Source organism: Crinia signifera, chromosome 4 (assembly GCF_055691185.1).
Source record: "Crinia signifera chromosome 4, ASM5569118v1, whole genome shotgun sequence".
NCBI lineage: Eukaryota > Metazoa > Chordata > Amphibia > Anura > Myobatrachidae > Crinia > Crinia signifera.
The window spans coordinates 269,527,509-269,539,691 of record NC_139220.1 but is presented as its reverse complement, the minus strand read 5'-3'; the positions used below and the strand labels follow the sequence as shown (position 1 = coordinate 269,539,691).

At 45.9% G+C, this 12,183-nt stretch overlaps 1 protein-coding gene and 1 long non-coding RNA gene across 2 annotated transcripts in view; one reads left to right on the top strand and one right to left on the bottom strand.

Annotated features, from left to right (window-relative positions):
• Positions 1 to 2,747: 2,747 nt before the first annotated feature.
• The window catches only part of LOC146075374 (uncharacterized), a 32,998-nt gene continuing 23,562 nt past the window's right edge, over positions 2,748 to 12,183 (bottom strand). Inside the window, exon 3 of the long non-coding RNA XR_014473563.1 lies at positions 2,748 to 3,649. This is a non-coding gene — a long non-coding RNA (uncharacterized LOC146075374). The remainder of the gene's footprint in view (positions 3,650 to 12,183) is intronic.
• Positions 2,898 to 12,183, top strand: part of TGFA (transforming growth factor alpha) — a 54,538-nt gene continuing 45,252 nt past the window's right edge. Inside the window, exon 1 of the mRNA XM_083184537.1 lies at positions 2,898 to 3,538. Coding sequence (XP_083040663.1) covers positions 3,502 to 3,538 — 37 coding nt within the window. The 5' untranslated portion in view covers positions 2,898 to 3,501. The remainder of the gene's footprint in view (positions 3,539 to 12,183) is intronic.

Here is a 12,183-nt window from a genome sequence, read left to right as displayed (position 1 = left end):
ACGCATAACCCTCTGAGGAACTTATGTATCTTACAGCTTTTCTTCTGGACTTGCAACTTGGTGGGACTGCTATGCTATTACTGGGGCCTGTCCTTGTGTTTCCTTCCTATATCCCTATAGTTTGTAAGCTTGCATCTGGGTCCTCCTACCTTCATGTCTGCCTGTTCTTAACAAGTTTGTTATATCTCTGTCTACAATTGTAAAGTGCATCAGAATCTGCTGCGCTATATATGAAACTGTCAATAAATAACTAAATAAACTACATCTGCCATCTGGACCATAACAATTATATTCACTGTAGATTGGGTAGTTTTCCCATCGCCGACGGTGACATTAATAGGGGTGGAACAATGGGTAATTCAGACCTGAACGCAAAGCCTTGAATTCGCACAGCGCACAAATATTGATACGCTGTGTATAAGTACAGCCCATGGTATGCATGCAATAGACTTGAGTATAAGGAAATATTGCTATTTTATCTATTGGCACATCATACGCAAGGAGATTGACAGGAAGTAAACGTCTGGGGGTGGAAACCGTCCGATTATGTAGGCGTGCCTAGGAAACCGCTGAGAGTGTCCAGGAAACCGCAACAGGAGGGTGCGTGACGTCAGCTTCAGGCCAGATATATCACATCACTAAGTAAATCAGCCAATGGTTAACCTGTTACGATGGGTTTTGGACATTTTCACTCGGTGGGAAATTATCAATTATTAATCAGTTATATACAGTACAGGTTGAGTATCCTGTATACGAATATCCGTTATCCGAATTATTCCGAAAACCATACATTCCAGAAAGTGAATTTTTTTTTTTTTGTAACAGCGTTACTGAGGGAGTGATATGTAACTGGCACTATATATGTGCAAGAAAATGATTGCTCGGCATTCAAATTCAATATCTGAGATAGTACACAAATTTTATTTCATGTTTTGAAACCTTGTTTTTTAACAAATAAAATATATTTGTGTGTATTTTATGTGGTTGATGTTTTTATATAGCATAAATGCAAGATACTTCAAAATACATCATTGAAATATTAAAATATTCCGAAATACGGAATAATCCGTTATCCAAAATTCTCCTGGTCCCGAGCATTTTGGATACAGGATACTCAACCTGTATTGTGTTTACTTCTGTATTTCACAGTAGGCCAATCATATACTGTTCTAGCCATATGACTCTTGTTACTTGAATCAATTTTATTAGGAAATATAACTTTATGCATCTCACTTTAACTCCGAGGCGGGCACACTGACAGCTCGTATACAAGTTACACTAGCCCACACTAGCCGTAGGAAGGCTCTCTAAAAGTTACACTAGCCCATAGAGTCCATGGGTCTTCAAACTGTGGCCCTCCAGATGTTGTGAAACTACAAATCCCAATGCCTTGCCACAGTTTTAACACTCCCTTATAGCAAAACTGTGGCAAGGCATGCTGGGATTTGTAGTTTCACAACATCTGGAGGGCCGCAGTTAGAAGACCAATGCCATAGATTCTTGCTCCAAGTTGAAATTCTTTACATACAAATCCAATGGTCTGGGTTCTGTGCATGTTGCTTGCAGTCCTCCCTTATCTGATTGACATGCTGCAGCATTTGGGAACAGACCGAAGGTGGTGACCAGGACAGTTCACCAAAAAAAGGAGGGGCGCAATCCATTTTGTAGGTGTACTGAGCCCAGGGTCTGCATTGTTTTACCCAGACATCTTGGACAGCAGACTGGCAATTACAGTCAATATGAGCTTTGGCATACGCAGACTGGCCAATGGCTGCTACTGTTGCGACATGATATGACGCTGGGTCTTTCGACACAACACTTGGATCACAGAAGCTGGGGAGGATGGAGCAAAGACGGTGACCAACCAAGACTGTTCTACAAAATGGGGGCATGTCAAAGATGTGAGAATTGCTGTGCATCATTTGTCACCAGATACCACACAAATGTTTTACACAAACTGCTATTTTTCATGGATTTAGGTCTGCTAGCTAGGTTTATGATGGTATTCAAACTGTGTCGATTTTTAACCTAGGCATAAATCTGCACTTTTCAACCTTTTTATAGCGAATCTCAATTCACCCCATTCATTTATTGTGAGAATTTTTTGCCTAGGTGAAAAATTCAGCATGGGCAGCGCGGACGGTGTAACCATTATCATTACTGCCTCACCGCACTGAGGTCATGGGTTTGATTGCCACCGTGGCCCTATTTGTGCAAAGTTTGTATATTCTACTCATGTTTGTGTGGGTTTCCTTCATGCACTCTGGTGTCCCCCCACCCCATCCAAAAATATACTGGTAGGTTAATTGGCTCCCAACAAAATTTAACCCTAGAATGTCTGTGTGTGCGTGTACATGTGGCAGGGTATATAGATTGTAAGCTCCACTGTGGCAGAGACTGATGTGAATGTTCAAATATTCTCTGTAAAGTGCTGCGGTATATGTGTGCGCTATATAGTTTACTGGTAAGAAATAAAACAGATGGTTTGGGGAATCCACATATTTTTACCCATTTTTGAACAAAATTGACATGCCTTGTGAAAAATTAGTAAAAATATAGGTGATACTGCAATTAAATAAAATAGCTGTGAAATAGACCCTTTTGACATACACACACACACACAGGCTGTAACCAATCAGCTCAAAATCCACCAGCCACAAAAGTTAAGTATTTTACTTTTAATAGGAGATTTAAGATAGTTTTTTCAAAAAGTGAATATATAGCAGGTGGACGTTGTGGTGCTTGTGGTACTTAGTGAATGCCTGTGGATTCCATCTAGGACAGGAGCAGAAGCAGCCATGCAGCCAGAGTGTGTGGTGGAGGTGCAGTGAGTATTACTATAAGTGAGTGACATGCAGATCAAGAGCCTGTAGCAGGAGAGTGGGAGGGACAGTTCCCTACTCAGCCTAATCTCTGAGCCAGCCTCAGGATCCTCACCTTAGTAGATGACACTACACAGATCAGCAGCAGCAGCAGCAGCCCGGGCACAGGACAGGCACGCGTCTTACCAGGGCAGAGACTGGGGAAGCCACAGGCTGTTCCCCCTAAGAAGGTTACATCCAGCAAGCAGGACAGTGTCACAGGCGGGGAAGGATACATACATATATCTGTAATATATATGTTTGTAGGCGTGACACTATAGTACACTCAGTGCTGTGCTTACTCTGTAGCTCTCTCCCTGGTCCGGACTTCCTCCTGGATATAAGGCACCTGACTTTGCAGAAGTGGAATCCTTTAGCTGGGAAATACATTGTAACAATCCTACAAGGGAACCGAGACACTTTTACTGAGTACTATGTGTTTGCCGTGTGTGTACCTTCACAACCCACATGCTTTGGACTGGCTGGCCCATGGGGGAAGAAGGAGCCAGTGACTGACTTGGCTGTCTCTTTAACTCAGAAGAAGGTGTGACAGTGTGTCAGCCAGTCTCTGCCTGCACTCATACCCGGGGACTGTGCGGAGGGACCTGCTGCCAGCCTCTACTACCGGCTACCCAGGAGAATGTCACCTGCAGTTCGCACTATGCTGTTCATCTTAGGTATGTCAGGTCGCATCTTGTATGGTATGGGAGATGGATGTACTGTCCTTAATGAGATCACTGAACATCAGCATCCCTGTCAGTGGTGTATACAGATTATTGTTGCTGTCTCTAGGAAAAAAAGAAAAATACATTAATTGAACAGGTGTCAGCAAACCAGCGATTGCAACAGACAATTACATCCTTCTATAGATACAATTACGTTTGTAACAAATCAATTACTTTAAAAAAAAAATCCTATTTATTTATTTATTTTATGAACAGACAGGTGGTACATAATTTATTCCTCAGTGTCCAATGTATGCCAGCTGTTGTGAAACTACACATCCCAGCATGCCTTGCCATAGTTTTAGCATTCCCTGATAGCAAAACTGTGGCAAAGCATAATGGGAATTGTAGTTTCACAACAGCTGGAGGGCCATAGTTTGGAGACATGCTTGCTATAGGGGATTTGTGGGCATTGGGCTGTATCCCATCACACTGGTCCATGTGCTGTGTAGAACACGAGAAATATAGGATTCAGACAACTATTTTAATTTTAATGATGGATTACACTGCATGGGTAACGTTTATACTATGATAATCCTCTGAGCAATGTTATAATCATCGAACAATGATATCATCAGTTATTTTTATATATATATATATATATATATATATATATATATATATATATATATATATATATATATATATATATATATATATATATATATATTACGGGCACATAACTTTTGTACAATATGCCACTAATTTTGTGCCATGTAGGCAATCGTACATCACCAGCTGGTTTAAAACTACAAGTCCCAGCATGCCCCACCAGCCTTTAGTCACAAGTTTCTTACCTCTGTTCTACAATAAGAAGTAACTTATGAAATGCAGGATTTTTAGAAACTTTGCAGAACATTCTGGGATTTATACTTCCACCCCAGATGGAGAGCAACACATTATTTTGCTGTGCTTTTGTAGTAAGGAACGCCTAATAGTCACAGGTTCTCAAACTTGGTCCTCAGAACTCCAAATTGTTGATGTTTTCCATGTCACTTGGGGATTTTTAAAATGTGACAATTGGGGATACACAGTGCTCCTGCCAGGTGACCTGAGAAACCTGACCTGTGTGGAGGTTCTAGAGGACCGAGATTGAGAACCACTGCTTTATTGGATTCATGCACTTTTTACAATATTTTATTTTTATAATTGATGGTAGATGGCAAAGGGGACTCAACTGAAATCCTAGAATCTACAGTAAGTGTAATTCCTTGTACACAAGGGGCGACGGCGGCCTCTGTGCTGAGTGATGTGCTAAGCACAGATCGCTCAGCACACATCGCGGCACACCTGGCTGCACAAGGCAGATGTTGAGTGAATTAACTGTAGGCTGAAGAAGAGTGTGTCATACCTATTTCACAACTAAATCCCAGGTCCGATCCAGGTGAATTGAACACAGTTTCAAGCCATGTCACAGCTGCTCAAACCCCTGTTGAACCCATGTTATTCCCAGGTCATCACCTTCACACTTGCACCAGTGCCTGCCCTGCATGTCACTCTCTTTAAGCAGGCCTCTGCATACACAGCCAATCAGCAGCTTTTAAACATAACATTTGTCAGTTAAGCCGGGTCGTGCCTTTCACACTGCAGCTTGCCTGGGTGAGTCTCTGTAATAGGCCATTCCTGGTGTCAACAGGTTGCATTTTCCCAGGCTCTAAACCCAGGTTGACTGATTCACAGCAAAATCCTTGGTCAGTGTGAAAAGGGTATTAAGGTGCCTAAACACTAGGGCGACTCCATGGCGAACTGGTCACATTTCATCTGATTCCGTCAGGAAATCGGATGAAAAGTGACCAAATTGCACGTTTGACATCTGATCCGATGTATTGTGTGGTCCATTGCGTATAGCATCGGATAATGAAGATGGCACCTGCTGTATGATAGATTTGTTGTGTTTTGGCTGGGATTGCATAGATACACTGTATGCAGAGTGACTGTATACCAGTGGCGTAATTATAATGGGGGCAATGTGCATGATGCACACTGAGTCCCAGGGGGGCCCACACCACACAAGCTGCACCTGGGATCCAGCAACGCTACAAAAAAACAATTTTTCCCAGTGATCTGCGCATGTGTAATAGAGTCTGAGTGCTCTACTGCTCAGACCCTGCTACTCCCGGCAGAGAGGAGGGGGCCAGGCTGGAGGAGGCTCTTAATACACTCCTGCTGTATACCGTGTATGGTATATAGTCCTACCCCCCGTGAGGGTCCTGGGCGGTTCATGGTTGGATTGCGGGCCACTTTTCCCCTCTGAGAAGTCGCCATAGTATATGAGCACCTTAGATACACATAAATAAGGACAACTGGGTGTCACCTTTCTCCTACTTGCTGTAAAACAATTTGATCCTTGTCCTCTTCTGATCATGATAGGGCCTACCTCTGCCATAGCAAAACACCTTCCAAATTCTGTCACTCACTAGTACACCCACTGTGTGTATCTTATCTAACGTCCATTGCATAAGTAGCAATTCTTAATATTTAACCAATGCTTACTCCTGCATCACTCCTTCTGAAGCCTGCCGCTTCTCCATGTGCCAAGATGGGTTTCTCCGATGACTCAGTGTTGACTTTGCCTCTGGACTGGCATTTCTGTGACAACAGGGAACTGCAGGTATATATTGGGGCAGATTCAACTGAATGGGTCCTCTGCCCAGGATAAATCAGTCAGTGGTCTGAGACCATCAAATGATTTCACATGCAGTGGACACATGCGAGGGGATGTCTTTGGTTGCAAGGGGAAATCGCGGCAAGAGGGGAGGGTGGCGGATTTTGGGCATGGCAGGCTCTCTGGAACTCAGTAAGCTGCGATTCTCAACCAGAGCCAGACCCTTAAGGCCCATACATACTGGGCGATTGTCAGCTGAAAGCCGCTCAAACTTGGTGTTTTGAGCAGCTTTCAGCTCAAAGCCGCCCAGTGTGTACGGCCCGGCTGTGAGCAGTGATGCCGGGAAAGCCGTTTATCTGCTTGTATTACCAGCAGGTGAGTGGCTTTCTGGACGGCTTTGCATAGCTCTGCGCTATGCAAAGCCGTCCGCATCCCCCTGCTGACAGCGCCGGGCAGGGGGAAAGCCACTCAGTGTGTATGCACTGAGCGGCTTTCCCCCCAGCAATGACAGCTCAGTGTGTATAAACCTTAAATGTACTACAAAAGTGGTACCCCCAAGCACTGAGTATACAGCATTGAATTACTTATATGCATGTAAGCTATAAATAGAAATGCCTATCCCACTTGGACTTAAAGCTAACTCATATTACTCCTCCCGAACACCTGTATTCCAAGTAACCCTCCCAATAGCTCCACCCTACCTGTGCTGTACATACAATTCTGTCCTCACTGCTCTCCTACATGTTTCTGTAAAGTACCTGGTTTATGCTTCACTGACTTCTAAACATGGCCTCATAACAGCCAATGCCAATTTGCAGAGATTTAGCTTTTTCTACACAAGGATAATATTATAATAGTCGAGAATAGCTAGTGACCAGGAGATTACAGTAATAGTGGTAGGAAAGGATGAGGTCTTGCTTTAATAACAGCTAGTTCCATATTACTTGTTAATAATTGCTTGTGTAATAGCTTGTAATAACAGCTTACTTCACTAACTGTCCAATCGTGCTCCTTCTTTAAATGGATAATGAATCTCCACCTGAAAATCCAATAATTTGTTTTTAAATGATAATGGAGTGAGTGATGTTTTTTTTGTACTTCCCAGATGAGTAAAGATAAACATAGCATGTGTATATGGTCATAGGACACGCTCCACACCCTACATCTATAATAGTCCTACCACTCAGACTGTACTGTATGAAGGAGACCCCTTTTCCTGGGCTGCCTGTCACCCGGCTGTATCAGCCCACTTTCCTGGGAATTATTACAACTATATTTCCTCGGTCCCTTCTACGTGTGACTCAGAGAAAGGATGACACGAGAGGTGTGGCATGTTCTCTCTCTTGTTTGTTTTTTAATTTGGCGATATTAAAACCAGCAATCATCAGGACTTAAGGACAGAGGAAAATTAACCCCTTAGCTTTTGCAGCTACCAAAGACACCTTGTTGAGTTTTGTCTAGCAATTGTAGTTTCATGATATGGATAGCAAGGCTTCTGTGTGCTATAAGTTGCATGAGCTCTGTGTTACTCTGTAGAGCCAGTTCTCTTTGTGTGCAACTTTTTCCAATGCAATGCATCTTATTTGCAAATGGTGTAAATAGGATGCACAAACAGCTTCTGCTGATCAAAATGATAGGTGCATTCTGTATTCTGTGTGTGATTGCAGGTGTATCTGCCTATGAAATGATACGTTACAGTGTTTTACTGGAAAACACTGTAACATTCAGTAGGATTTTGTATGCCGCTCCTGAAAAGTGGTGGAAACAGTTCTTACTTTTCAGAGTAGGGTGGAAGTTTGAGGGTGACACTGACATCATTTTCACCCCTCTACCTCATTTCACTAATATTGCTCTGCAAAAAGAGCTTATTGCTTAACTGAATAGATCATGTGGTTCATAGACATTAATACATATTTCATTTGTATTCCATTGTTTTAGATGGGATTCTTCTTTCCAGCATTTCACTTGCTAATGTGAAGAGTTGCACACTTTATAAACTGAACAACAATATTTACAGTATGTTATGTGGGGTAGATGTATGTAGCAGTGATAAGGGAGGAGAAGTTGCCCATTTCAACCAATCAGCTCCTCTGTATAATTTTATATTATGCAAATTATTATAGATGTTACTTCAGTGCTGATTGGTTGCCATGGGCCACTTCTCTGGCTCACGTCTCCTGCCTTATCACTGCTTCATACATCTACCCCATCTATCACAGAAGGTAAACTGTAGTTGACAGAGATCTAGTCAAAAGCCTGATTCATTTGAACAAATCTGGGGCGGTATGCTGGATGCTGTATCCCACCACTCATTGCAAGCATAACAACCTTTACTAATAATGATATTCCTCTCAGGAAGCAATGTGTATGGAAGCCTACCTAATCCAAGCTCCAGAATGTATCCCATTCCAGAGATTGGTGCAGATGGGGTAAACATCCGAAAACTTTTTGCCGAAACTATTAAAACATCCCAGACTGAATAAAAAAAAAATTGGGGTGGGATGTAACGACGCCCACGTTTTCTTTTTTAAAGGGGCAACTACTTACAAGGCAAAACCATGCCTTATAAATGATTGCCCCTTTAAAAAAACACAAGTGTGAGTTCAGCCGGCATCTCGCACAGCCGCCGAACTATGGCGTCATTACATCCCGCCCCGCTTTTTCATTCCTTTCTGGCAAGGTCGTCTGAAGATGCTTCATAAATAGGGTCTTAGAAGCCTTTTACAGAGCTATGGTATGCTCAAGGGGTTATGAATGGTAGTAACTACTAATACCTCCCATCTGTCATACAGTCATGATTGGAGATCAGACAGCTTCTGGAGAATTATACAGATGTATTCTCATACATCTAGCACAGGACGCCAGGCATGACTGAGCTGCACAGAGCAGTATAGCGTTTACTTTACATTTTGAAACTTGTTCCCATTGCAGATGCAGCGAATCGCTAAAAAAGTGTGCTAGAGACACCAGGCTGCAATTTTAATCACTCTGGAATTTGTTTTAATTTCATTATAAATTCCTGTGTGATGAACACTACAGCCACCGGTGTCTCTTGCATTTTGGGTGGTGTTTTGTGTGGCTGCTGCATCATAAAGTAGCTCTTCAGAGAGTGGCTGTAACAGGACACAGAGACCTGGCGCACAGAGAGTGGCTGTATGAGGACACAGAGACCTGGTGCACACAGAGTGGCTGTACGAGGACACAAAGACCTGGCGCACAGAGAGTAGCTGTAACAGGACACAGAGACCTGGCGCACAGAGAGTGGCTGTATGAGGACACAGACCTGGCGCACAGAGAGTGGCTGTATGAGGACACAGACCTGGCGCACAGAGAGTGGCTGTATGAGGACACAGACCTGGCGCACAGAGAGTGGCTGTATGAGGACACAGAGACCTGGAGCACAGAGAGTGGCTGTAACAGGACACAGAGACGTGGCGCATAGAGAGTGGCTGTATGAGGACACAGAGACCTGGAGCACAGAGAGTGTCTGTCTGTATGAGGACACAGAGACCTGGCGCACAGAGAGTGGCTGTATGAGGAAACAGACCTGGCGCACAGAGAGTGGCTGTACGAGGACACAGAGACCTGACGTGCAGAGACTGGCTGTATGAGGACACAGACCTGGAGCACAGAGAGTGGCTGTATGAGGACACAGACCTGACGCGCAGAGAGTGGCTGTACTAGGACACAGAGACCTGGGGCACATAGAGTGGCTGTACTAGGACACAGAGACCTGGCGCACAGAGAGTGGCTGTATGAGGACACCGAGACCTGGTGCACAGAGAGTGGCTGTATGAGGACACCGAGACCTGGCGCACAGAAAGTGGCTTTATGAGGACACAGAGACCTGGAGCACAGAGAGTGGCTGTACGAGGACACAGAGACCTGACGCACAGAGTCTGGCTGTATGAGGACACGGACCTGGAGCACAGAGAGTGGCTGTATGAGGACACAGACCTGACGCGCAGAGAGTGGCTGTACTAGGACACAGAGACCTGGCGCACAGAGAGTGGCTGTATGAGGACACAGAGACCTGGTGCACAGAGAGTGGCTGTATGAGGACACAGAGACCTGGTGCACAGAGAGTGGCTGTATGAGGACACAGAGACCTGGAGCACAGAGAGTGGCTGTATGAGGAAACAGACCTGGCGCACAGAGAGTGGCTGTACGAGGACACAGAGACCTGGTGCACAGAGAGTGGCTGTATGAGGATAGAGACCTCGCGTGCAGAGAGTGGCTGTACTAGGACACAGAGACCTGGGGCACATAGAGCGGCTGTACTAGGACACAGAGACCTGGCGCACAGAGAGTGGCTGTATGAGGACACAGAGACCTGGTGCACAGAGAGTGGCTGTATGAGGACACAGAGACCTGGCGCACAGAGAGTGGCTGTATGAGGACACAGAAACCTGAAGCACAGAGAGTGGCTGTATGAGGAAACAGACCTGGCGCACAGAGAGCGGCTGTATGAGGACACAGAGACATGGTGCGCAGAGAGTGGCTGTATGAGGATACAGAGACCTGGCGCACAGAGAGTGGCTGTACGAGGACACAGAGACCTGACGCACAGAGTCTGGCTGTATGAGGACACAGAGACCTGACGCGCAGACAGTGGCTGTATGAGGATACAGAGACCTCGCGTGCAGAGAGTGGCTGTACTAGGACACAGAGACCTGGTGCTCAGAGAGTGGCTGTACGAGGACACAGAGACCTGGCGCTCAGAGAGTGGTTGTATGAGGACACAGAGACCTGGCGCACAGAGAGTGGCTGTACGAGGACACAGAGACCTGGAGCACAGAGAGTGGCTGTATGAGGACACAGACCTGACGCGCAGAGAGTGGCTGTGCGAGGACACAGAGACCTGACGCACAGACAGTGGCTGTATGAGGATACAGAGACCTGGCGCACAGAGAGTGGCTGTACGAGGACACAAAGACCTGGCGCACAGAGAGTGGCTGTATGAGGACACAGAGACCTGGCGCACAGAGAGTGGCTGTGCGAGGACACAGAGACCTGACGCACAGACAGTGGCTGTATGAGGATACAGAGACCTCGCGTGCAGAGAGTGGCTGTACTAGGACACAGAGACCTGGTGCTCAGAGAGTGGCTGTACGAGGACACAGAGACCTGGCGCATAGAGTGGCTGTACGAGGACACAGAGACCTGGCGCACACAGAGAGTGGCCATATGAGGACACAGAGACCTGGAGCCCAGAGAGTGGCTGTAACAAGACACAGACAGTGGCTGTATAAGGACACAGACCTGGAGCACAGACAGTGGCTGTATGAGGACACAGAGACATGGCGCACAGAGAGTGGCTGTATGAGGACACAGAGACATGGCGCTCAGAGAGTGGCTGTATGAGGACACAGAGACCTGGCGCACAGAGAGTGGCTGTATGAGGACACAGAAACCTGAAGCACAGAGAGTGGCTGTATGAGGAAACAGACCTGGCGCACAGAGAGTGGCTGTATGAGGACACAGAGACATGGTGCGCAGAGAGTGGCTGTATGAGGATACAGAGACCTGGCGCACAGAGAGTGGCTGTACGAGGACACAGAGACCTGACGCACAGAGTCTGGCTGTATGAGGACACAGAGACCTGACGCGCAGACAGTGGCTGTATGAGGATACAGAGACCTCGCGTGCAGAGAGTGGCTGTACTAGGACACAGAGACCTGGTGCTCAGAGAGTGGCTGTACGAGGACACAGAGACCTGGCGCTCAGAGAGTGGTTGTATGAGGACACAGAGACCTGGCGCACAGAGAGTGGCTGTACGAGGACACAGAGACCTGGAGCACAGAGAGTGGCTGTATGAGGACACAGACCTGACGCGCAGAGAGTGGCTGTGCGAGGACACAGAGACCTGACGCACAGACAGTGGCTGTATGAGGATACAGAGACCTGGCGCACAGAGAGTGGCTGTACGAGGACACAGAGACCTGGCGCACAGAGAGTGGCTGTATGAGGACACAGAGACCTGGCGCACAGA